This window comes from Bos taurus, chromosome 19, assembly GCF_002263795.3.
Source record: "Bos taurus isolate L1 Dominette 01449 registration number 42190680 breed Hereford chromosome 19, ARS-UCD2.0, whole genome shotgun sequence".
NCBI lineage: Eukaryota > Metazoa > Chordata > Mammalia > Artiodactyla > Bovidae > Bos > Bos taurus.
In genome coordinates, this window is record NC_037346.1 from 34,906,746 (window position 1) to 34,932,221 (window position 25,476).

The window sequence follows — 25,476 nt, forward strand, 5'->3', positions numbered from 1 at the left end:
TGTGAACTAGCCTTAGTAACAGGATAGTGTCCATAGAATCTTAACGAGTTGATGCAATGATAAAGATGTGATTTGATTATATTTTGCAAGACATAAAACATTGAAAAATTAAGCCAATGTTTTGAGTTAGGAAGGTTTTAATAGACATTACTCACAGCATGCTCCTCAACCCACTGGAGACCTGAGCTTTTGCTAAAACAATTTTAGGGAAAAGGGCTGCCTAGACACACATTTTTGGTAAATAATGAGTTGGACAAAGTTTCTTAGATTTTTTAAAATCTCAACATGTCCTGTGATATGCCAACATAAGCCACAAATACTTAAGGTGTTTCTCAAAGTTACTTCTAGATTAATTTGGTTAACTTGAGATATAATTCAATAGGCTCAGTGGTAAAGAATCTGCCTGATATGCAGGAGACACAGAAGACCTGCCTGAAAAATTCCATGTACAGAGGAGCCTAGCAGGCTACAGTCCATGGGGTTGCAAAGAGTCAGACGTGACAGCATGCACACATGCAATCTAACCAGGGACAAATGCTTTCCCTTTTCCAGCATGTATTTGGCATGCCTGTGTGCTCAGTTGCTCAGTCATGTCCGACTCTGGCGACCCCATGGATTGTAGCCCGCCAGGCTCCTCTGTGCATGGAATTCTCCAGGCAAGAATATTGGAGTGGGTTGCCATTTCCTTCTCCAGGGGATCTTCCCGACCCAGGAATCCAACTCATGTCTCCTGAGTCTCCTGCATTGGCAGGCATTCTTTACCACAGCCACCTGGGAAGCCCCACGTAATTTGGTGGAGGGTCTCAAAAAGCTGTCAGCTTTTTAAGCGTGGCACTCATAGGTGCTCTACCCTTGATCACATTCCCTTCTCTGGTCAGCTTATATTCTAGTTCTCTCCCATTACTTGCTTTTCAAAAATGCAGTTTTTGATTTGTAAATTCTACGTTTCTGGGTTTCAACTTGAAACACTAGCCAATTTTTAGAAGAAAACTTTAAAGTTAAGAGTTAGTTGCTCAGTAACGTCTGACTCTTTGAGACCCCATGGACTGTAGCCCACCAAGCTTCTCTGTCCATGGGGTTTTCTCAACAAGAACACTAGAGTGGGTACCCATTCTCTTCTCCAGGGGATCTTCCCGACCCAGGGATTGAACCTGGGTCTCCTGCATTGCAGGCAGATTCTTTATGGTCTGAGCCACTTCAGTGTCAGTTTAGTCCCACAGTCGTGTCTGACTCTTTGTGACCCCATGGATTGTAGCACGCTAGACTTTCCTGTCCTTCACCAACTCTCGGAGCTTGCTCAAACTCGTGTCCATCAAGTCAGTGATGCCATCCAACCATCTCGTCCTCTGTTGTCCACTTCTCCTCCTGCCTTCAATCTTTCCCAGCATCAGGGTCTTTTCCAATGAGTCAGCTCTTCACATCAGGTGGCCAGAGTATTGGAGCTTCAACTTCAGCATCAGTCCTTCCAATGAATATTCAGGACAGATTTCCTTTAGGATTGACTGGTTTGATCTCTGTGCAGTCCAAGTGACTCTCAAGAGTCTTCTCCAACGCCACAGTTCAAAAGCATGAATTCTTCAGTGCTCAGCTTTCCTTATGGTCAAACTCGAACATTCATACATGACTACTAGAAAAACTATAGTTTTGACTAGACCTTTTGTCAGCAAGGTAATGTCTTTGCTTTTTAATACGCTGTCTAGGTTTGTCATAGCTTTTCTTTCAAGGAGCAAGCATCTTTTTTTTTTTTCTTAGTTTATTTTAATTGGAGGCTAATTACAACATTGTGGTGGTTTTTGCCATATATTCACATGAATCAGCCATGGGTGTACATGTGTGCCCCATCCTGACCCTCCCCATCCCATCCTTCAGGGTCATCCCAGTGCACCAGCCCTGAGCACCCTGTCTCATGCACCAAACCTGTACTGGCGATTTCACATATGATAATATACATCTTTCAATGCTACTCTCTCAAATCATCCCACCCTTGCCTTCTCCCACAGAGTCCAAAAGTCTGTTCTTTACATCTGTGTCTCTTTTGCTGTCTCACATATAGGGTCATCCTTACCATCTTTCTAAATTCCATATATATGCGTTAATATCCTGTATTGGTGTTTTTCTTTCTGACTTAATTCGCTCTGTATAATAGGCTCCAATTTCATCTACTTCATTAGAACTGATTCAAATGCATTCTAATAGTTGTGTAATATTTCATTGTGTATATGTACCATAGCTTTCTTATCCATTCATCTGCCGATGGACATCTAGGTTGCTTCCATGTCCTGTTGATTGTAAACAGTGCTGCAATGAACATTGAGGTACAGGTGTCTCTTTTGATTCTGGTTTCCTCAGTGTGTATGCCCAGCAGTAGGATTGCTGGGTCCTATGGCAGTTCTATTTCCAGTTTTTTAAGGAATCTCCACACTGTTCTCCATAGTGGCTGTACTAGTTTGCATTCCCACCAACAGTGTAAGATGTTTCCTTTTTCTCCGCACCCTCTCCAGCATTTATTGTTTGTAGACTTTTTGATAGCAGCCATTCTGACTGTCATGAGATGGTACCTCATAGTGGTTTTGATTTGCATTTCTCTGATAATGAGTGATGTTGAGCATCTTTTCATGTGTTTGTCAGCCATCTGTATGTCTTTGGAGAAATGTCGTTAGTTCTTGAGCCCATTTTTTGATTGGGTCACTTATTTTTCTGGAATTGAGCTGCAGGAGTTGCTTGTATATTTCTGAGATTAATTCTTTGTCAGTTGCTTCATTTGCTATTATTTTCTCCCATTCTGAAGGCTGTCTTTCCACCTTGCTTATAGTTTCCTTAGTTGTGCAAAAGCTTTTAAGTTTAATTAGGTCCCATTTGTTTATTTTTGCTTTTATTTCCCTTACTCTGGGAGGTGAATCATAGAGGATCCTGCTATGATTTACATCAGAGAATGTTTGGAGCAAGCATCTTTTAATTTCATGGCTGCAGCCACCATCTGCAGTGATTTTGGAGCCCAAGAAAATAAAGTCTCTCACTGTTTCCATTGTTTCCACATTTATTTGCCATGAAGAGATGGGACTGGATGCCATGATCTTCATTTTTTGAATGATGTGTTTTAAACCAGCTTTTCACTCTCCCCTTTCACTTTCATCAAGAGGCTCTTAGTTCTTCTTCACTTTCTGCCATAAGGGTGGTGTCATCTGGGTATCTGAGGTTATTGATATTTCTCCCAGCAGTCTTCATTGCAGCTTGTGCTTCATCCAGCTCGGCATTTCACCATGATGTGCTCTGCCTATAAGTTAAATAAGCAGGTTGACAATATACAGCCTTGACATACTCCTTTCCCAGTTTGGAACCATTCCGTTGTTCCATGTCCGGTTCTAACTGTTGCTTCTTGGCCTGCACACAGATTTCTCAGGAGACAGGTAAGGTGGTCTGATATTCCCATCTCTTTAAGAATTTTCCAGTTTGTTGTGATCCACACAGTCAAAGGCTTTGGCATAGTCAATAAAACAGACGTAGATGTTTTTCTGAAACTCTCTTGCTTATTCCATGATCCAACAGATGTTGGCAATTTGATCTCTGGTTCCTCTGCCTTTTCTAAATCCAGCCTGGATTTTTCTCGGTTCACGTGTTGTTGAAACCTCGCTTGGAGAATTTTGAGCATTACTTTGCTAGCATATGAGATGAGTGCAATTGTACAGTAGTTTGAACATTCTTTGGCATTGCTTTCTTTGGGATTGGAATGAAAACTGACTTTTTCCAGTCCTATGGCCATTGCTCAGTTTTCCAAATTTGCTGGCATATTGAGTGAAGCACTTTCACAGCATCATCTTTTAGGTGTTAAAATGGCTCAGCTGGAATTCCATCACCTTCACTAGCTTTGTTCATATTAATGCTTCCTAAGAGGCCCACTTCATTTTGGACTCCAGGATGTCTGGCTCTAGGTGAGTGATCACACCATTGTGGTTATCTGGGTCATTAAGATCTTTTCTGTATAGTTCTTCTATGTATTCTTGCCACCTTTTCTGAGCCACTTAATTGCATGTAAATCTGAGCAGTTGCAAAGGGCCCAGAGAAACTGAATGACTGGGTAAATCAGATACTTGTGAAAAGGGAAATATGATGACTCCTCTTCTTAGGCAGTTAAGCAACCTGATGGTGGTGCACAAAGACAAAATTCCACCTTATCCTTTCCTAAAATCAAAAGCTGAAACCAGGGAACTTTTGCTAGTCGAAGGAATTTAATAAGCCTGGGTCCATAATGGACTCTTAAATTTATGATTAGACTAAAAAGTTCAGGGTTTAGCAAGCAGCTAGTGTTAGATTAAAATACGAATGAGCTATCAATTGAATTCTAATTGGAGAGGAGAGTTAATAAGTTCCTTGAAAGTGCTGTGATAAAAAAGCAAAAATAAACACTAGGGTTTTTTTTTAGGAGATACTATTTGACGACTACTAGTTTTCTTGCCTTGCAACTAGCTAGACACCTTATATGCAGAGTTTATTTTCTAATAACACTAACGTGTCTAATAACTCCTCAATGTGATATACAAGCCATGCTTGAGTGCCCCTTCTGAAATATTACCCATCACTTGCTTTGCTGCCTTTCAGCGGCTGGTCAGACTCCCAAACTGTTACACGTATATGAAAACCTTGATTTTACTGCAAGAAATGAAAGCTTGCATTATTAATTTTTATAACAGGGAAACTGTTATAGTATCCTTGAAATAATGATGTGATTAACAATGTTACATCCAGCTTGCTTACAAATGAAACATACCTCTTTTTTCTGAAACTGAAAACTAATTCAGGGAGGGACATGGTGGTTCTGACTCAAAGCTCAGCTGTATTCTATAGCTACACAAGGGCCTGCGTTAGGGAGCGTGCACTCGGAAACATCAAAGGACATCTCAGTGAGAATTTTACTTTTCTCTCTTGGCTCTGTGATCTTGGCAGCTGGCATCGGTGAGACACCCCTCAGTCCGATGCTCAGCTGTCAGTACTCCCCCGAAAATCCTCATGATTAGGAGTAGGAAGGCAGAGAAGCAGCAAGAAATCTTTAATTCTGATTAAGCCCATTTCAGTGGTGGAATAACATGTTCTGGATGGTGAATGCTGGGCAAGAGTACAGTACTTTTGGTAACATTTCTTGAGACTCCTACGATGAAGCTCGTAGGTCTAGCATGGTATTTCATTTGGTTGGGCAAAATTGGGCATTATTGCCAGCTATGCTTTCTGAACATTGCTGCTGGGTTTTGATTGCCTTTCCCACTGATAATATGGATTACATTTTCTCACCTTTAAGATGTCTCTTTTGTTGAATGTCCTTAAAGGTTTATCCTGAGAGTCCAGTTTAATTAAACCTTGGTATAATTCACTAACTCAAGGAATTGACATGTAGTTAAACAGATTTATAGATTTGAGAAAGCACCTCCAAAAGCAATTCTGGGAAAGATATTAGTGGCATAAATGGAATCCATCTGTAGTTGAATGCACATTTTTATTGAAAATGACAGTGGTTGAATAAACCTTCCTTCACTTGGGACCTTTACTAGCCTATCACCATGGAAATAAGGATAATCTGAGCAAGGTGGTGTCCTCCACACAAAATGAGGAATTCCTGGAATTAGTTACAAGATGAGAAAGCAACTTTTTTTTCTTGGTTTAAAACCTGACTGACCAATGTTAGTTTCAAGAACACCTACTGTTGAGGTCCTTTAATGGACCGGAACCTGGTGGTCTGGAGTCAACGATAAGAAATTAAAGGAGAGAGAAAGAGGCAGATATTCCTTGGTTTACGCAGAAAACCAATAAAGTCCCTGACAGGGGCTTGCTCTGTTCACGAAGGCCTCAGATGCCCTCTCGATGGGGTGAAGGTGCAGAGCGCTTTCTCGAGAGGGTCTTAGAAGCCTGGGCAGGAAAGTGAACCCAGAGGGCCTCTGCGCTCCAGAGAATTAGCCTGAAAAAGAGAGAGAAAGAGAGGGGGGTGGGGGAGAGAGAGAAGACACTGGGACCAAAGCTCTGATGGAGCAAAGGTGTTTAATCAACATGGTGTGGGCATATATACTGTCTTGCTACTGCTGCTGCTGCTGCTGCTAAGTTGCTTCAGTCATGTCCGACTCTGTGCGACCCCTTAGACAGCAGCCCACCAGGCTCCCCGGTCCCTGGGATTCTCCAGGCAAGAACACTGGAATGGGTTGCCTTACAAGGTAGTTATTCTCAGCAAAGATAAAGATTAAAATTCCAGATTTACAAAACATAGGTGATCCATATTAAAGAGAAAGAGGTGTAAACAATCCCTTTTACCTTACGGTACATAAAAAGGAAGAGGGTCCTTATCACTGTATTGAAAACTAACGGAAGGAAATGCCTAGATTCCTCAGCCCCGGAAGAGGCTTTCCTCTCCTCTTAATTCCTGAATATTCAGGAATTAATAAGCAACAGAGAATTCCTGACAGATTCAAAACAGCACACAGGAAGCCTCCTGTTAAATGCTTCCTGACAACCTACCACTAAGAAAAAATGGGAAAAAGGATTACTAAAAATTAAAAAAAAATTTTTTAAAGATCTGTCTTCCTGATTAAAGCAACAGAATATGCAATTGGATTTATTTATTTATTTATTTTTGGCTGTGCTGGGTCTTCATTGCTTTTCCCTAGTTGCAGCGAGTCAGGACTACTCTTTAGTTGTGGTACACAAGCTTCTCTTTGCGGCGGCTTCTCTTGTTTTGGGGCACAGTCTCTAGGCATGCAGGCTTTAGTTGTGGTTCATGGGCTCAGTAGTTGTGGCTGGTGGGCTTTTGTTGCTCCGAGGCATGTGGGATCTTCCTGGATCAGGTGAATTCTTTACCACTGAGCCACCAGGGAAGACTCATGGATTTTTTAAGTTATTAATCTCCTTGTTAAATAAAAACAGCCATGGCAACAAAGCTTTAGAAAGTTTTGTTCTTTATTAGTGTGGAAGTCAGTTGATCAGATTTGTATTCAGAATTGCTGCTGTAGCCATTTTCTAGGGTGAATCCTGTTCACCTTGACAGATGTTGGAAATATTTTCTTTTAGAAATGGGAAAGGCACAGCTATACTTTGTTGTTTTTCAGTAGCTAAGTTGTGTCTGAGTCTGTTCACCCTAGAGACTGCAGCATGCCAAGCTCCGTTGTCCTCCACATCTCCTGGAGTCTGCTCAAATTCATGTCCATTGAGTCTCTGATGCTATCTAACCATCTCATCCTCTGCCATCCCCTTCTCCTTTTGCCTTCAATCTTTCCCAGCATCGGGGTCTTTTCCAATGAGTTGGCTTTTTGCATCAGGTGGCCAAAGTATTGGAGCTTCAGCATCAGTCCTTCCAATGAATATTCAGGGTTGATTTCCTTTATGATTGACTGGTTTGATCTCCTAGCTGTACAAGGGATTCTCAAGAATCCTCTCCAGCACAATTCAAAAGCATCAGCTCTTTGGCGCTCAGCCTTCTTTATGGTCCAACTCTCACATCCATACATGATCACTGGAAAAACTATAGCTTTGACTAGACGGATCTTTATTGGCAAAGTAATGTCTCTGCTTTTTAATACACTGTCTAGGTATGTCATAGCTTTCTTTCCAAGGAGCAAGCATATTTACTTTCATGGCTGCAGTCACTGTCTACAGTGGAGCCCAAGAAAATCTGTCACTGTTTTCACTTTTCCCCCTTCTATTTGCCATGAAATAATGGGACCAGATGACATGATCTTAGTTTTTTGAACCTCGAGTTTTAAGCCAGCATTTTCACTCTCCTCTTTGGCCCTCATCAAGAGACTCTTTAGTTCCTCTTCACTTCCTGCCATAAATTGGTATCATCTGCTTATCTGAGGTTGATATTTCTCCCAGCAATCATGATTCCAGCTTGTGAGTCATCCAGCCTGGCATTTTGCATGATGTACTTTGCATATAAGCTAAATAAGGAGGGTGACAATATACAGCCTTGTCACCCTTGGGAAATACACTCCTTTGCCAATTTTGAACCAGAGTACCATCTAATGTGGCTCCAAGGGTAAACAAATTGCCTTCAATGCATGAGATCCGGATTCGATCCTTGGTAAGATCCCCTGGAGAAGGGAACGGCTACCCACTCCAGTATTCTTGCCTGGAGAATTCCATGGACAGGGGAGTCTGGAGGGCTACAGGCCATGGGGTCGTAAAGAGTACAGGCCATGGAGTTGCAAAGAGTCGGACATGACTGGGCGACTCACACTTTCACTTTCTTTCAGCAGTGCCAAGTCCAGTTCTAATTGTTACTTCCTGACTTGCAAACAGGTTTCTCAGGAGACATGTAAGGTCGTCTGGTACTCCCATCTTACCACAAGGTAAAAGGAGACAGAAAACAATGCGTCACAGGCCCTCGGCTCCTGGCAGCTGTGCGCCCACTCACCTCGGCCAAACACATTATAAGCTGAAGACTTTTGGACCAATCTCATAAGTACACAGAAGACTTGATCACTCGCTGTCATGCCTGAATCTTTGCAGCACATGGACTCTATCTGATAGCCCACTAGACACCTCTGTCCATGGGATTCTTAAGGTTAGAATACTGGCGTGGGTAGCCATTTCCTCCTCCAGGGAATGTTTCCGACCCAGGGATCGAACCCGCGTCTCATGGCACTGGCAGGCGAATCCTTTACCACTGAGCCACCAGGGATCATCACTCCATAGTTACATATATTTAAAACGACGTGCTACAGCGGACGAGGGGAGGAGGGTGAATCGCGCTTGCGCGCTCCCAGGCCCCGGCCCCCGCGTCGCGCTGTTCTTAAGATACCCAGCGGCCGCCTCCTGCCCCGCCCCCGGCCCGCGCGCTCCACCGAACACTGGTTCCATTGGAAATTTAATAAAAACGGTGAAACCAAAAGAAATTACAGCATCCTATATATCCGCGACGTCCTTTTTCTCTTTTCCTTCTGGTATGTGCCAGGAGTCCTAGAATGGATCTACTTTTCCTCAATTCTCTTTAAAAAGTGCTCTTTAAATTAACTCATCCTCCCCTCTCCTGGAATGGTTTCCTCCACCTCCCTCCCCGCCTCCCCTACCGGCCCGCGCGGGCGCAACCACTCCGGGCTTCTCGGTGGGGGCGCGGGCTGGGCAGTGGAGAGAACGGGTCTGGCAACCGTTCTAGGGTCCCACCGGACTCCGGAGCTCCCGGACCCGTGCGGTCTTCCCGGGATGCGGGTCTGGCGGATCTCCGGGCGCCTCGGGTACGGGGGCGTCGGCCGGCCGGCTCCCCCTCCGCGGCTCCGGGCGGTGGTACGGCCCGATAGAGTCACGCGCCCTGAGGCGGGCGCGGCCCCTTGTGAGGGGACTTAGTGAGGGCAGCCGGGGTGCGGGGGGGGAGGCGGAGATCCGAGAGGGGCGGCGCGGCGGAGGGCTCGGAGCAGGGCGGCGCCGCAGCTTGTCGGGTTAGTAGGGACGCTGTTCCGGTCGAGGGGGGTGATCCCGCTGGCGGGGAGGTCGGGCCGGGGGCGGGGTGCGGCGGCCTGGAGCTGAGGAGGCCCCCAGCTTGGCGGGTGAGGTCTGGCGCGGCCTCGTCGCGGAAGGGATGGGTGGCGGCGGCCGGCGGCACTGGGTCCCCAGCACGGGGACCCTCGGGGTGGACGTGCTCAGGCGCCAAGTCACTAGTGGTTAAGTGCCCTCGAGGGTCACACGCCCGTCTCTGGTACCGGAGGCCAGGCCGCAGTCGGGGAGCAGCAGCGCGTCCGATGTGGGGCGAGAGCCGCCGTGAACTGGGCTTGTCTGTCGAGTGTTCGTGCCCAGACAGTCCTTAACCCTACTGGGTCCTCCGGCCGGATTGCAGGGGCGGGGGGACCCGGCCGCGGTGCCCTGCGGGGGGGTGGGGGTGCTCACGTTACTGTCGCGGTGGGAGAGGGCGTGGACAGGACCCTGCCCGACGAGATGTCCTGTTGAGGAGCGTGTCCGGCGAAGGAGGGTTTCTGCTTCTTCCTTGGCTTCTGGAAAGCTGGTTGGGGAGGAATGACTGCTGGGCGGGCATTCGGTAGAGATTGGAGTCGGAGACCCGGCCTCACGCTGCCCGAGGTAGGGTGCCTCGGGCCGTGGTTCCCTCCCAGGCCGGTGGCGCTCAGCTTTAGGCTGATGCTGAGAGAGGTATTTGGATCCATTGGACATCACCTGGCTACTCGGGGCTGAAGAGGGGTTTTCTTGAGTCTGTAGGTGAGCGGCTGACGAGCCAAGTTTTATTTCGGCTGTGATCCGAGGAGTCAGAAGTCCTGTCAGACAGGAGTGAGTGTAACTCAGAAAAAGAGTAGCCTGACAGTTTGGTCCTGGATGCTCAGAAGAAGCTTAGCAGCATCACCTCTGCCCACAGGCTGGGCTGTGGCCTGAAGGGTTAAATGGGCATGAAGTGTAACCAAGAGTAGGAAGGATGATGACTTTATCTACTTAAATATCTTAAACTTTACAAGGACTTTTAAATATAAATACTTGTGTCACAAGGTATCAGACATTGGACTCTCTGATCGCATCATCAACTTTCTGTGGGCCGCAGCTTACAGGGCGAGCCCCTGCTGAAGCACTGAGAACTGTGGGGTCCCCACGTCCTCTTTCATGTTGTCATTTGAGGTTGGCTGTGAAAGTGAAGTCAGTCATGTCCGACTCTTTGTGACCCCATGGACTGTAGCCCACCAGGCTCCTCCATCCATGGCATTTTCCAGGCAAGAATACTGGAGTGGGTTGCCATTTCCTTCTCCAGGGGATCTTTCCGACTCAGGGATCAAACCCAGGTCTCCCGCACTGTAGGCAGACGCTTTACCGTCTGAGCCACCAGGGAAGTCTTGAGGTTGGCTGTAAGCGGCTTAATTTTTTTTTTCCCCCGTGCCCGCTGCTCTTAGAATTGGCTCTGATACTTTTCCTTGCCTATAAAATGGCAGGTCTTGAAGCTGAGGTATGACTGTGTTGCCCTGCCCAATTCATGTGCAGATGGCCCTGCTGGCTGTCGCCTAGGTGGGATGGTAGCCATATGGTTCTGATAAGTATAGAATTCATGTGGACACCCTCCACAAGTGTTCCACTTTCTGTGGCAACAACTGTACTCTCTCCAGACAGCTCCTAAATTCACTTATTTAACACGTGTTAACTTGGTGCCCGCTATGTGCAAGGAACTGCTAAAGATGAGACAAAGTATATGATCCAGTAAAATAAAGCAGGGAGAGGGGAGAGGGTGATGGATGGGCGTGAGCACTTAGGAGGGGCAATGAGCCATTGGAGGTCTTGGGGCAAGGTGGGTGTGGCTTTCTGGACCCTTCTCCCCAGCCCTGCCTCTTGGTCCTGCTCTCCAGAATCTCCATGGAACTCAAGGTCTTCCAGCTAAGTGTCCTCTTGTCTTAAACTATCTTCTCTCCCACTGCCCACCTTCCTCTAGGACGCCCCCCTGCCCCATACTCTGGCTCACTGTGCCTTCCAGCCACCCCCTCCTGTCTGGTCGTCAGGCGTCTCCTTTGGGTTGACTCTGCCGCTTCTGCTGTGAGCCTCATGCTCCAGTACAGTGGCGGCTGAGTGCTTGACCACACTTTACTGCTGTGGTAAACACAGACTGTCCCCATTTTAGCCTGCCTCCCAGGCCCTGCTGTGTGACGCGTGTCAGGTCCGCCGGGCTGTCAGCATCTCACCTCTGTGCCTCCAGTACTGCAGCCCAGTGGATACCCCCCACCTTTATGGTTTTCCCAAGCAGAGGACACTTGTGTCTGCACGCCACTTCCGCCTTCTTGGTGCCCAAACCACCCTGCCCCCAGCCCTTCCAGGACTCTGCTTCCCTCATGACTTGGATTTTGCTCCATGGTCCCTGGAGTGACAGTGCACTTTGCCTCGCTGCCGGTCATCCTCTGTCACCTTGACCAGCTCTTCCTTCCTCCCACATCTAAGCTCTAGAGGCCCAGGGACCCCCAGCCCTGACTGCCCCACTCAGTGCCACCCCCCGCCCCACGCCAGCCTGCTGTCATCTTCTCCACTGGGGGCTCACCTCAGCACTGCTCTCTGCTCCCAGCTCCCATGGCCCTGCTTCCTTCCTCGTGCTCCACAACCCGCCCATGAGCAGTGTCTGCTTTTATCCTTGGGGTACAGTCACACATGGACTGTCCTCACCACCTTCCGTTGCCCAGCCTGGCCCAGGCCAGCTGGCTTCCCTGTGTCTACCGGGGACAGCAGCCAAAATGATCTTTTAAAGTAACATTCAGATTTATTGTATTTTTCATCAGAATTCCCACAGGTTCTCTAATCTCTGAAAGATAGTTTGGGGTCTTATCATGGCCCTAAAACCCACCCCCTGCTTGACTTCTGCCCTCACCCCCAGCTCTGCAAACATTCACACCCCTTCACGCCCCCTCCTCAGCCCTTGTGGTGCCCTCTGCTCCTTCAGCTCTCAGTCAGGAGCCCTTTTGTCTGAAACAACATCTCGCCTCCTCCCGGTCTTCTCTGCCCTTGACCCCTGTCCTTGTCTCCCTGATGCTGTCGCCACATGAGAGGAAGCAGTAGCCCTGCTTCCCTCCCCTCCTGGGAGGTGAGCTCTGTGAGGCAGCATCATGGCACCTGGAACGCTGCCTGGCACTGGAGCTGCCCCATGGCTGATCATGGAACAGACGCCCCAGGGCACTGTCCCTCGTGCCCACAAGCCCTGCCATCGTGGTCCTGCCTGAAGGGTTTCTGTGTGACCCTGCGTTCTGTGTGTCTTGTTGGTCCTCACTCCACGTGCCAGGGGCGGTGTCTGTTTTGTGTCCTTGCATGCAGTGCCATGCTGGTCCAGACTGGGTGCTTAGCAGTGCCGCCGGCCAGATGACCTGCACCCACAGGGCAGGGACAGCCCTCCGGTTGCCGGGCCCTGGAGTGGGCGGGTTATGGGGCTGTCTCGGGCATTTCTCTCCTCTCCCCACAGCCCAGCGCCATCTCTAGGGCACCATGAACGCCATCGTCGCGCTCTGTCACTTCTGTGAGCTGCACGGCCCCCGCACGCTCTTCTGCACAGAGGTCCTGCATGCCCCGCTGCCGCAGGGGGCTGGTAGTGGAGATGGCGCCGGCCGAGGCGAGCCAGCGGACGAGGAGGAGGGCGGCATCCAGATGAGCAGTCGTATCCGTGCGCACAGCCCAGCAGAAGGTGCCAGTGCAGAGTCCAGCAGCCCGGGGCCCAAGAAGTCGGACATGTGTGAGGCCAGTGTCTCTTGGGGCCCCAGGGGGGTGCGTTTCTTCTCTGCAGGGGCTTGGGCTTGACCTCCTGGTCATGGATGTGACCTCATAGCTCTGGGCCCTTGGGATGCACTTGCTGCCTCTCTTCCCTCTGGCTATTTCCCCTCATGCCAGCTCTTGCTCTTTCCAGCCCCTCTGGGCCAGCAGGCGCTTGCCACCATCACAGAGTCTGCCTTTCCGGCCTCCCCTCTGCACAGTGCTCACATGCTGCCGACCTCCTGTCCTGTCCCCTCAGCCAGGTGTCCTCCTCTCAAGCACCCTGCCTGCTTCCTGAGCTCTGAGCGATGGAGATCAGGTCCCCAAACCAGGCTGATTCTTCACGTGCGGGCCCTGCGTTGGGACTAGAAATCGAGTGGTGTTGGACCTGCCATGCAGGGTGGACAGAAATCCAGCCACGTTAGTTTGGGTTTGTTGAGAAGCAGTCAGCGAACTTGAGGTTGATTTGACTGTGAGAGGTCTAGAGGGAGGGAGCAAAGGTGGGGAGGAGCCTCTGCTGTGAGCAGGTGACACCTGTGACAGGGAGGCAGGCAGGAGGGGGGCCTGGACAGTGGGATCTTGGGGGAGGGTCCTTGAGCTAGAATGGCCTTGGGAGGGTCCTGCATCGCACAAGGAGGGGTCGCCTTGGGGACGCACAGCCTTGGCACCAACGTGGCGGTGGCTTCAGAGGGGCAGCAGACAGGGCCACTGGTCCAGCCCACTTCCATGGCAGAGGGTCAGAGTGTGTGTTTTCAGAGTGTGGCTACCTCCTGAGGCCCTGCCCAGTGTTGTGCCCAGATCAGAGTGGAGGCCAGCACAGGCTGTGTGAGCTGCTGCTCAGCTCTGAGCCTGTTTTGCTGCCTCGAAGGTGGGGGTGCTTGTGGTGACTATCTTGGGTTTGTGCCTCAAGTTAGATGAGTGGTAGGTATGAAGCTCCCCGGGACTCCTGCTGTGGGCGTGTGGTAGACTAGACCCAGTGACCTCTGTGAGGCCCTCATCCGGGTTTTCCTGTTCAGGAAACAGGGAGCTCCTCAGCCAGGTGTAACTCTGGGAGCCATTTGTTTTTTACAAAAATAGATTCTTTTGTTTGAGATTCGCACAAGGGAAAGAATGTGTGTTGCTTGCTTCCTGACTAACTGGTTTTCTTTTGTTTCTCGTGAGCAGGGCTGCCGGTCACTTGCTGCAGGACACCCCGGCTACATCAGCCATGACAAGGAGACCTCGATCAAGTATGTCAGTCATCAGCACCCCAACCACCCCCAGCTCTTCAGCATCGTCCGTCAGGCCTGCGTGCGGAGCCTGAGCTGTGAGGTGAGCGCCTAAGACCTGGGCCCTCTGAGGAGCTGTTCCCATACACTCCAGCCTGGGCAGCATCAGTGTTGGTCATGGGCAGGCAGGCAGCTGGCAGTCCTGTCATGAAGAGCGCAGGCAGGCAGGCCTCCAGAGTGAGCTGCGGGGCACCCTGGCTGGTTGCTAGCTCATCCTTGTAAGCGCTGGACCTGCATTCTTTGTTCTTGGATGTACTGCTAATATGTAGAGTGTGTGTAGGCCATGTCGCTCCCATCAGATGTCACTGCCATGTCACAGCCTCAGTGCCCATCACGTGCTCTCTGAGTTGACCAGGGAGTGAGTCAGGGTGTTTCTAAGACATGTGACTGCTGCTGTTGCGTTCCGTCTTAGCTTGTATGTCTCTGTGATGGAGAATTTGTAGTTTAATCGCTTATGCTTCCTGTCACTGTACCCACTTTCAGACCTTCGAGGCTTGTCCTTCCTCCAATATGTTCCAGATGAGTGATGTTGGCAAATCTGAGCCTGGGGTAGATCACATATTTATACGGAGTTACATATGGCTCAAGGCAGAAAGAAATTAAGGAATCCACTGGCCCTTGTGTTCCACAGTAACGAACCTTCTCTTTGGGGAGTTTGATCACAGGAGAGATGAAAGCGGTTGTCTCCTTTCTCCTCCTCCTTTCCCACTCTCCCTGTAATCGGTGTTGGTTCGTTAGTGCAGGAAGAACTGTCTGAGCAGGAGTCACCTGTGTATAGAGGGGGTGTCCTGGAGCACTGTCCTTGTGTCCCAGGTCTGCCCTGGCCGCGAGGGCCCCATCTTCTTTGGGGACGAGCAGCATGGCTTCGTGTTCAGCCACACGTTCTTCATCAAAGACAGCCTGGCCCGGGGCTTCCAGCGCTGGTACAGCATCATTGCCATCATGATGGACCGCATCTACCTCATCAACTCCTGGCCCTTCCTGCTGGGCAAGATCCGTGGGATCATCGACGAGCTCCAGGGCAAGGCGCTCAAGGTGGCCAGGAGGCCGGGCGGTGGGGGCAGGGTGACAGGGCTTTGCGTGGAGGGAACAGGACGGGGGCAGTGTGCCTGCCTCGGGGTCCTGACCACTGCAGAGTCGGAGTTGTGGCCACAAGCTGGAGGCCAGCCTGTCTCTCTCGAGTCTCGCTGCCCTGGTTCTTGTTTGGCTCTGGCTTAACTGCAGTCAAATGCTCTGGCATGATCCCTGCTGATCTTTGCTTCCTCTCACCATTGTTTCAGAAGCCTGTCCACTAACAGTGTGGCAGACCCACATGCCATGTGGACATCCAGGGCCACCTGGGGGGAACAGGCTAGTGGTGCTGTGGTAGCAGACAGTCCCTAAACCCCAGCGGCTTGTTGATGCTCTGTGTCCAGTTCAGGCGAGAGGGGTCTGTTCACCGTGTCAGCCTGGTGGGTGGGGTGGCAGCTGTGGGGGCCTGCTGCTCACAGATGCCTGCTCGGGGGGCACTTGGGCCTGGAGGCCTGGCTCCTGTCCTTGTGGGGGTTGCATGTCACCCCTAGACAGGGTCTGAGCAGTGGAAGCCCCCATACCTGGAGGGGGAGCCAAGAGCACTTGGAGAGCAGCCCCATGGCCACCTTGAGCGGAGAGGCTGCAGGAGAAGTTCTTAACTGACGTTCTTTTCAGGCGGCTTCTGACCGCGTGGGGATAGAGTGTCCTGCTGGGTGGGAATGGTGGCCCCATCTTTCCTCTGGGTCCAGAGAGCAGAGGGCCCTGGGCTGCCAGCTGGGATTGTCCTGAAGGGCTGTCCTCTCCCTCCATGGCTCAGGTGTTTGAAGCGGAGCAGTTCGGGTGCCCGCAGCGCGCCCAGAGGATGAACACAGCATTCACCCCTTTCCTGCACCAGAGGAATGGCAACGCCGCCCGCTCACTGACGTCCTTGACCAACGATGACAGCCTGTGGGCCTGCCTTCACACCTCCTTCGCCTGGTAACCAGACTCGGTCTTCTCACGGCTGCTAGGGTGTTGGCCAGACTGTGCCCAGGTTAGGGGGACCGTCACTGGGCGCACCTGTGTGTGGCTCGTAAGTCTGAGCTTGGCCCAGTCGTCCTTGGCCCTGAGCACGCAGAGGTCGCTGAGAAGGTGCTAGTTTTCGGGTGCTGGTCCCAGGCCAAGGCCGGTGGTCTCTCCTCTCCTGGGACAGCAGTGAATGCTTACACCACTCGGCTCTTAGGGGTCAGGATTTGGAGGGGGCTGACCTGGGCTGCTCTGGTCTCAGGAGGATCTTCTGCTCTCTGAAGCTGGCTCCCTCTCGGGGCTAGCAGATTGGCCCAGCCATGGGTGGCAGCCTCAGCCCTTCACTGTGGTTGTGCCAGTGACCTGGGGGAGCGAGGTGGGCTCGGTGCTTTTATGCCCAGGCCTCAGTGGCCTCAGACCTGCCTTCACCTGCTGTTGTTAGAGGGGCCCACCTGAGGCAGGTGGGAGGCTCAGTCTCCACCGTGTGGAGGGAAGAGTTTGGACAAACTTGTGGACAACCTGGAAACTGCTGCAGTCTGCCTGCCTGCCACAGACTGTTTCTGTCCCTCCCCTGCAGGGTACATTTCCTTCCAGACACCCCAGGTTCTCCTGTGCAGCGTCGCCTAAGCCACGTGCTCACATGGAAATCCTTGAGTGCCGCTCCTGAGAACCTGCAGACTAAGGGAGAAACATGTCTCCCCACCCAAGTGTTCTGTCTTTTAAAAATCATTTTATGATGTATGGCAAAAGCAATACAATATTGTAAAGTAATTAGCCTCCAATTAAAATAAATAAATTTATATTTTAAAAAATCATTTTAATTACAGAAATTTTCAGACAGACCCAATGTGTAATAAGTACTACACACCCTTGCTATCTTACTTTAGCAGTTATCAGTGTTTTAATGCTTTTTCATATGTTCTCTCACTTTTTTATTCTAGAATGTTTTTTAAGGCAAATCTTAGTTGTATGCCTCAGCCATTAAATCATCACATGCCACAAAGTAGACTCCTTCTATAGCTTCCTCCGGCCCCATCCACGCTCACTGTCCTGTGCTGCCTCAGGCTTGACCTGGTGTGGGGGCTGTATCGCCACGGGCGCAGGTGCTGCTGGGTCTCTGTCAGGGGCAGCTCCTCCTGCACCCCTGCTCCCGGCTTTGCTGGACTCCTGGCTGATAGCAACCACTGGACGGTGCTCAGCTGCGTCCTTATGCCCGAGTGTTCTGTTATCTGGTAGTCAGATCAGCAGGGTCCATTGGTTTCAAGTCCTGTTTTCCTTTTAGCAAGAACACTTCATAGCTGATGCTCTGTTCTCAGGCTCCTGAAAGCATGTGGCAGCCGGCTGACTGAGAAGCTCCTGGAAGGCGCACCAACCGAGGACACCTTGGTCCAGATGGAGCAACTTGCGGGTAAGCAGGGAGGTGCTCATGCTGGGAGCCTGGGGGTGGCTATAGGGTTGCCCTGTGCTCAGCCCACCCCTCTGTCCTGGCAGAGAGCTGATGGAGGGCACCCTGGGAGCAGAAACTGGCCTTTTTGGCTCTTCTTGGTTTTATTGGGGTTTCCTGTCTCATCTTCCTTTATGGTCCCGTGAGAATCTGTCCAGGCAGGTTGGAAAAGCCTCCTTTGACCCTGGGGCTGTTGCTCAGGTAGGGAGGGTCAGGGCTGGGGGGCAGGTGAGTGAGGCTCTCAACCTGCTCGCCTCTCTGGACGGGGCCTGCTCTCTGCTCTGTTCAGTAGCAGTAGAGTGCTGTGCTTCACAGGACCCAGGGGTTTCATCAGGGCAGTGGCTCCCAAGCCTGGTGTCTGGGCCACCTTCCTCAGGTCTGTGGTCAGCTCTCCACATCTGGGTAACCACCTGGGGGTCTGAGAGTCCACGTTTCTTTTGGAGATGATTGGATTTTCAGTGATGTAGCGATGTGGGGTGAACAAGACTTGTGATGTGCTTGACAAGCTGCTGCTTGCAAATGCTTGACCTTAGCAGGGTGGAGCTGTTTCAAGGTTGTTTCTGTCGTCAGGTGACTTGCATCTGAACAGGCTTCCCTGCAAGGGCGAGGCGCTGGATCGAGGTCCACCGTGGTGCTCTCACGGTGCAGTCGACCGTGGACCATTGATCGTAGTGATTGCGCATTTCTTTGCTGGTGAAGAGGGCAAGGGCAGTCTGTTGGTGAGATGTGTTTACACAGTCGAGAATGTTGAGAGAGGTGCAGGTGTGCAGGGCTCACTGTCACATCTTGGGTTGTATTTTTGTCAAAAAGGTGAGCATAGGGGTTCAGAGCACAGGCTGGAGTCAGATGTGCCTTCAGATCCGGCTCTGGGACACGTGTATGTTCTGTGTTGCCCAGGCACTGCCCCTCATGCGTGACAGGGAGTGAGGATACTCCATTCGTGGGGCTGCTGTGAGGTGAACTGAGATGACAAGCACCTCCTTTCTGTAAGGTGAGGAGAACGGCGCTGACTTCAGGGCAGGACATGTGGAGCCCTCAGGGTAGCGCTCGCGTGCTCTGCTCAGCCTTAGTTTGACTTCTTCCACCAGCCGTGGACAGAACACAGACTGACCGCTCCTGGCCCCCCGGGGCTCCAGAGGCAGCAAGTAGTATAGCCAGCTGGCCTGAACCGGAAGTCAGTAGTCTTCTGGTCGGTTTAACCACAAGGTGCCTTAGGCTGAAGTGGTTGTGTGGCGTCCAGAGAGTGAAGGAACCCAGGGCTGCATGCTGCGAAACTGAGTTGTCCATCTTGCAGAGTTGGAAGAGGAATCAGAAAGCTGGGACAATTCTGAGGCTGAAGAGGAGGAGAAAGGCCCTGCCCTGCCAGAGGGGGCAGAGGGGCGGGAGCTGACCAAGTGTCCAGCAGAGTCTTCCTTGCTCTCAGACTGTGGAGCCTGGCAGCCACGGAAGCTCTCCGTGTTCAAATCGCTTCGGCACATGAGGCAGGTAGGTGGTAGCGGGGGAGGGGGCAGCGATAGACGGGTCAAACACTGGGCCAGGAGCCCCCGCCTCTGCTTCCAGCTCATCTCCACCCTGTACACCTTGTCCTTCAGGCCTGCCATGCTCAGGAGTGACCAGGAACCTTCTCAGTGGGTGACTGTAGATGACAGTGGGCATCTGGGGTGTCTGAGCCCCAGGCTCAGTGAGGATGGAGGGGGTGTCTTTAAAGAAAGGCCCAGCAGTCAGCTTTTCATGAGTCTCGTATCTTGTGGTTCTGGAACCTTCTAAAGGAGTTGAACAACATTGTTGGTTTGCATGCAGCATGGATGCTTTGTAGATTGAAAACAGTGGGCAGTCTTACAAAGAATCAAGAGATCTGAGTGTCCAACTCTAGTAATTGCATTCAAACAAGGGCTTGTCATTTAGTATGAGAGGGAGCCTGCGCGGCAGTGGGGGTAGGGGTGGGGCATGACCACTGGGGGTGCTGGGGGAGGGACTACTGGGTCACAGAGGCCGACAGTTCTTTCTTAGACTCTCTCTTTTTATGTTGAGAATGAATTCTGTCAGAAGACAGTGATTTGTTTTTTGGAAAATTAAAGCCTGGTTAACAACAGTTCTCTGTGGGACTTCAGGGTGAAAACCATTCACTCAGCTCGTCCTGGACTAGGCTGCAGGCCGTGCTGATTGTTTCTGTGGATGACAGTTGGGAGGGGTCTGGGGTTCTGCCAGGGTGGGTCCTGGAGGCAGGTCCTCAGGGGTGGCTGGTGTTGGATAACAGGATGAGGTCTTCAAATCTGTGAGTTGTTGTTCAGTCACTCCGCCGTGTCCGGCTCTTTGCGACTCCATGGACTTCAGCATGCCAGGCTTCCCTTTCCTTCACTATCTCCTGGAGTTTGCTCAAACTCATGTCCATTGAGTTTGTGATCCCATCCTACCATTTTGTCCTCTTTCGTCCTCTTCTCCTCCTGCCTTCAGTCTTTCTCAACATTAGTCCTTCCAATGAATATTCAGGATTGATTTCCTTTAGGATTGACTGGTTTGTTCTCCTTGCTGTCCAAGGGACTCTCAAGGGTCTTCTCCAATACCACAGTTCAAAAGCATCAATTCTTTGGCGGCCCTTTGGTGGCAAATTGTCAGTGCCACATGGTTAATCAGTTGGTTAAAGCAGGAAAAAAACAAGACGGGCTTCTCAGGTGGCTCAGCAGCAGGAGACACAGTATATGGGGTTCAATCCCTGGGTCGGGAAGATCCCCTGGAGAAGAAAATGGCAACCCACTCCAGTATTCTTGCCTGGAGGATCCCATGGACAGAGGAGCTTGGCGGGCTATGGTCCACAGAGTCGCAGAGTTAGACACAACTGAGAAACTGAATGACAACAGAGACAGGATAGATCAGGGAGTCTTACTCCCAGGAGGAGGGGTGGAGGTGTGCTCTGGACGTGGATCCACACTGAACAGGGCAGCCTGGGTGAGCCGGTGTGGAGACCCTGCTCTTCCTTGGTGCTGAAGAGTCACAGCCCTGGTTTGCTTTTGAGTGGTTGAGCCATAGTTAAGTGTGTAGAGAGAGAAGGTATGTTGTAGAAAGCTTAGAATGAATAGCTTTAAGTTTTTAAGAGTAAAATTGAAGGACAGATGTTGAAGTGTTGAAGCTTTGGGCTCAGGCTTCCAGTTGTGAATGTAGAGAGGTCCCCCTGCCCCTTGCTGTCCTGGGGCATGTCACCCAACTCCACCTTCCCCCTCTGGAGGTAGATGACTTCCTCTCTCCTGGCCCGCCTCCTTTGCTCCACAGGCAAAGTTTCTGGATGGAAAGCTGTACACTATGTTTTTCAGGTCCTGGGTGCCCCGTCTTTCCGCACACTGGCCTGGCACGTCCTCATGGGGAACCAGGTGATCTGGAAGAGCAGAGATTCAGACCTCGTCCATTCAGCCTTCGAAGTCCTTCGGGTGAGAGAGTGTTTTTTTCTGTCATGGTGGTGGGGAGACAGTACTGGCCTGGTGGGTTTTATGAACTGTGGACTTAAGGTGTGCGTGTTAGGACATGTCAGAGACTCGTTGCCTGAATCTAAGATCTGTGTTTTTCTCCACTATTAATATGGGGGTCGTCTGCCCTTTCACTGACGAGGGCCTGGGTCCCATCCCTGGTTGGAACTGATTCTGCGAGACACACACACAGCTTGGCCCCAAGATATTTAGAAAAACAAAAGGTAGTGATTTGTGGCTTTGTTTCCCGTGAGGAATCTGCTGTCCTCATAGACTGATCACATCCTGTCTGCTTCCCCATCCCCACCCCTCTGAGAAGCCACCTCCACCGGGGGTGGGCTCAGCCTCCCGGGCCTCTGCACAGCGCGTTCTCAATGGGCCCGCCGTGGTGCACCCCACAGGTGTAGTGGTGCCACGGCCGGGGTCTGGCTCTGAGGGTGCGTGCATACCGCCCTCTGTCTAGGCCCTGAGGGCGCGAGGTCAGGCTCTCAAAAAGCTTTGGGGATGAGGGAAGAGACACACAGCGGAGCAGCTGGAGAATGAAGGAGGAGCTAACCCTGCTGAGCAGGCCACGGTTGGGTTGTGTGGGAGACGGCCTGGGGCCAGGAGACCAGGGATGCCTTGGGAGGAAGGGGCTCTGCACAAGTGCTGAGTGCACTGGGGTGTGGGGATGGAGTCAGCCGGGGCAGTGCTCAACTCTGGGCTGTTGTGTCCCTGCAGACCATGCTGCCCGTGGGCTGTGTCCGTGTCATCCCCTACAGCAGCCAGTACGAGGAGGCCTACCGCTGCAACTTCCTGGGCCTCAGCCCCCATGTGCAGATCCCTCCCCATGTGCTGGCCTCAGGTATGTGCCTCGGGACTCAGAGAGACCATACGACTGGGTGTCAGCTGTGTGTTTGAGGACCACGCCTGCTGGCCTCAGAGGCAGGAGGTTCCCATGTTGAAGGACCCACTTTCCCAGTGGCATTGGCCTCTGTTTTCTGTCTTTAAGACAGGTGTGGGTTGGGCTGGACAAGCTCATGGTTAGGGTAGCTTGCTGGGGTGTGGCTCTCCGTGGGGGCATGTCCCATCCTGGGGATGGTTCAGGAGTCCTGCTGGACTGACCCCTCTGCCCTATGGACTTCCTTCCTCTTTCTGGTCTCCTGTTTCATCTGCCTTAAATCCGTCCCTGCTGCCCATCAGCACAGTGGCCTTTGCTCCGCTCAGCTCCACCTTTGGGACAGACAAGCTCACGAAAAGAAAACGGCTCTAGAAAAACGGCCAAGAAGCTCATTGGCGTCCCTCTTCAGCTGGGGGCATTTGGGAATCAGCCTGGGCACCCATCCCCACCTCCTGGTGTGTCCAGGCTCCTCCGGTGATTCTGTGAGATGGTCAGACGGTTGCTCACAGAGCTGCCGTCCTTCAGCACTCAGGCTGGGCCATGAGTCCAGGAGGCAGTTTGCAGAGCACAGGCTCTAGTCTCAGAGACGGGCTTGATGTTATTACCACCATAGCCATGTGACCTCGTGCAAGTCACTTAGATTCTCTGTTTCCCTGCCTATGAAGTAGGGGTTATAGCAGGACCCCCCTCACAGAGTAGTATTCAGCCAACTGAGGTATATGACATAATCGGTAGTTATTGTCACTTGATGCATTGTTAGTTTGAGTCAAAAGTGAACTCTTAACTGTGTTCACAAACGACAGATTTTAAAGGCCCAGGTATTAACCTCGGGTGACTAGAGTGTTTCCCAAGATGGTCTGAGATGATTCGGAGCCGCAGAGTCGGGTGGGCTTGTCGTGGGGTGAAGGGGCACAGTTGACAGAGCAGTGTGTCTGTGTTGCCCCAGAGTTTGCTGTGGTCGTGGAGGTCCACACGGCCACTCGCTCCAGCCTCCACGCGGTTGGGTGTGAGAGTGAGCAGCCTCTCAGCAAGTACGAGTTTGTAGTGACCAGTGGGAGTCCTGTAGCCGCAGACCGAGGTGAGTGCCGCTGAGCGGGCTGCCTCTGGGATCTGCCTCATCCCAGAATGAGCTGGGGGGTGTTGGGGGGCAGCGCTCAGGCTCTCCTGGTGCTGACCCTCTCTGCCCCGCTCCCAGTCGGCCCCACCATCCTGAATAAGATGGAGGCTGCTCTGACCAACCAAAACCTGTCTGTGGACGTGGTGGACCAGTGCCTCGTGTGCCTCAAGGAAGAGTGGATGAAGTAAGCAGGCGCTGTCGCGGCTCCTGGAGTCTTGCTTTCTGGGGAGGGCTAGGGTGCCAACAGCACGGCGTTCTGCTGAGGCAAACCAGAGAAAGAGCTGAGGCCGTGGCGCTGCGGGTGGTACAGCAGGGGAAGGCTTACGAGTCCGCCACTGTGCAGCCAGCTGGGTGACCTTGAGCAGGTGACTCCGCACCTGGGCCTCAAGCTGCTCTGTGCTCTCCAAGGAAGCAGTTGTTCTTGATGGTTAATTAACTTAAAAAGTTGAAAGATTGGATAGTTCCCATTCTATTACAGCAGATAACTATTCCCTCCTGCCTTCTTAGTAATTTTTTGTCAGTTAATTAGCCAAACATCGTTCTGACTTTAAATAGTGCAGTGAAGCTTCAGAGCAGGCAGTTCCTTTCATGACAGGAAGGAATGTTTGTTTTTTTAACCTCCCTGTCTGGATGCAGCAGCATTAGAACTGGGAAAGTGGGAAATGGTGGGGCAGGTGTGAGCTGCTGCTCTGCTCTGTGCTGACTCCCCTGTTTCTGTTCTGCTCTGCTTATCAAGCTGTTGCTGGTCTTGAAGCCTCTTAGGCCCCAGGACCAGAACTCTGCTGATGGCGCTACGGTAACTGAGTGTTTGGTTTTGATTTCCTACAGCAAAGTGAAGGTCCTTTTTAAATTCACCAAGGTGGATAGTCGGCCCAAAGAGGACACGCAGAAGCTCCTGAGTATCCTTGGAGCATCTGAGGAGGACAACGTCAAGCTGCTCAAGTTCTGGATGACAGGCCTGAGCAAAACCTACAAGTCACACCTCATGTCCACGGTCCGCAGCCCCACAGCCTTGGAGCCTCGCAACTGACCCCACCATGGGAATGAGCGTCCAGGTGGCCTGCTGGGAAGTGGCGATGGCCAACTCGCCGTGACGCTCAGACACAGGTCTCTGATGGCGGTCACAGGGGGTCCTCCTGTATCCGAATGCTGACCCGACCCTGTTTGCTCAGAAGTGGAAGCTGTTGGACCTGAACTCTGCTCTCTGTGTGGGGTTCGTACCTGGTGTGGTTCTTGGCATCATCCCACAGACTTTGAGCTGCTCCAGCCCTGAAGAGGGCAGTTGGAGACTTGTGACAGTTTGTCCCCTGCGTTTGCGCCCTGCTGGGAGAGAAGAACGGATGGAAAGTATGTATCTCCTGTCTGTTCAGCCTCGCCTGAGGTACCTCAGCCTCACTGTTAGATCCTGTCAAGGTTAGCGGTTGAACCGTTCTATTCTGAAATTCAGCAAGGGTTTTCCAGGTTTTGTATGTGTTGTGAGTTTCCCTGTAGTTATGGGTTTTCAGAGTATGTGCTAATCTGGAGTCACTGCTAATAACCTGGCTTCAAGTCAGGGCTCTGGGAATGGCTCTGGGTGGAGTGGATGGTCCACGCTCATAGTTGGAGTGTCTGGAATTCGTGTGTTTAAGTTATCTGACCACCACTCTTGTGGCCATTCTCTGCTGTGGTTGCTTTGAGAGTACCCTAAGCTTGAGGACAAGCCCTGATCTTTTTGCACAGAGATGACACTCTGCTGAAATGCCAACTGGAGTCCTTTGACTGGCCTGGCTCACTATACGCAGCTAAGACACCCGTGTCTTAGCTTTTATTCCATATCACTCTGCCCTTGATTGCTTCTTTAAACGTCTACATTTGTCTGCAGTTAATTTTGGTGTCTTAAGACAGGTTCATTGTCCCTGTGTACATTTTTAATAAGGATTTGTGGTTTGGAAGGGTTTTCCAGTAATTTTGCTGATTTGTTTATAGTTTTTTGTGTTTAATTTATATTTAACAGGAAGACCATGTTTATATGACTAGGTATATGTATTGTGCAAGAACATCAAAATAATAAAGATATATTTTTATAAACTGTTGACTACATGGTTTTATTGGTTTGATACCTCAGATTTTCTTGGGAT

General features: G+C 51.1%; 1 protein-coding gene across 3 annotated transcripts; it reads left to right on the forward strand.

Moving 5' to 3' along the window:
• Positions 1 to 9,304: 9,304 nt before the first annotated feature.
• Positions 9,305 to 25,426, forward strand: FLCN (folliculin). Of its 3 annotated transcripts, NM_001035363.1 has the most exons (12): positions 9,382 to 9,410; positions 12,893 to 13,164; positions 14,341 to 14,487; positions 15,258 to 15,479; positions 16,273 to 16,433; positions 17,777 to 17,868; positions 19,199 to 19,389; positions 21,213 to 21,326; positions 22,083 to 22,206; positions 23,189 to 23,320; positions 23,438 to 23,543; positions 24,188 to 25,426. In NM_001035363.1, the coding sequence occupies exons 2-12, from the start codon at positions 12,916 to 12,918 to the stop codon at positions 24,387 to 24,389; spliced, it is 1,740 nt and encodes a 579-aa protein (NP_001030440.1). In that variant the 5' UTR covers positions 9,382 to 9,410; positions 12,893 to 12,915; the 3' UTR covers positions 24,390 to 25,426. The 3 variants fall into 3 exon arrangements, with proteins under 3 accessions (XP_010814335.1, NP_001030440.1, XP_010814334.1); XM_010816033.4 differs by lacking the exon at positions 15,258 to 15,479 and having other exon boundaries at positions 9,305 to 9,410; XM_010816032.3 differs by lacking the exons at positions 9,382 to 9,410; positions 12,893 to 13,164 and adding an exon at positions 13,171 to 13,596.
• Positions 25,427 to 25,476: the final 50 nt, after the last annotated feature.

Bases quoted from the DNA above. Each gene is read 5' to 3' on its own strand.
- FLCN (NM_001035363.1), top strand. From the start codon at position 12,916: ATGAACGCCATCGTCGCGCTCTGTCACTTCTGTGAGCTGCACGGCCCC. The intron at 16,434-17,776 runs GTAACCAGACTC...CTCTGTTCTCAG, and splicing joins CTTCACACCTCCTTCGCCTG to GCTCCTGAAAGCATGTGGCA. The intron at 17,869-19,198 runs GTAAGCAGGGAG...TCCATCTTGCAG, and splicing joins CCAGATGGAGCAACTTGCGG to AGTTGGAAGAGGAATCAGAA.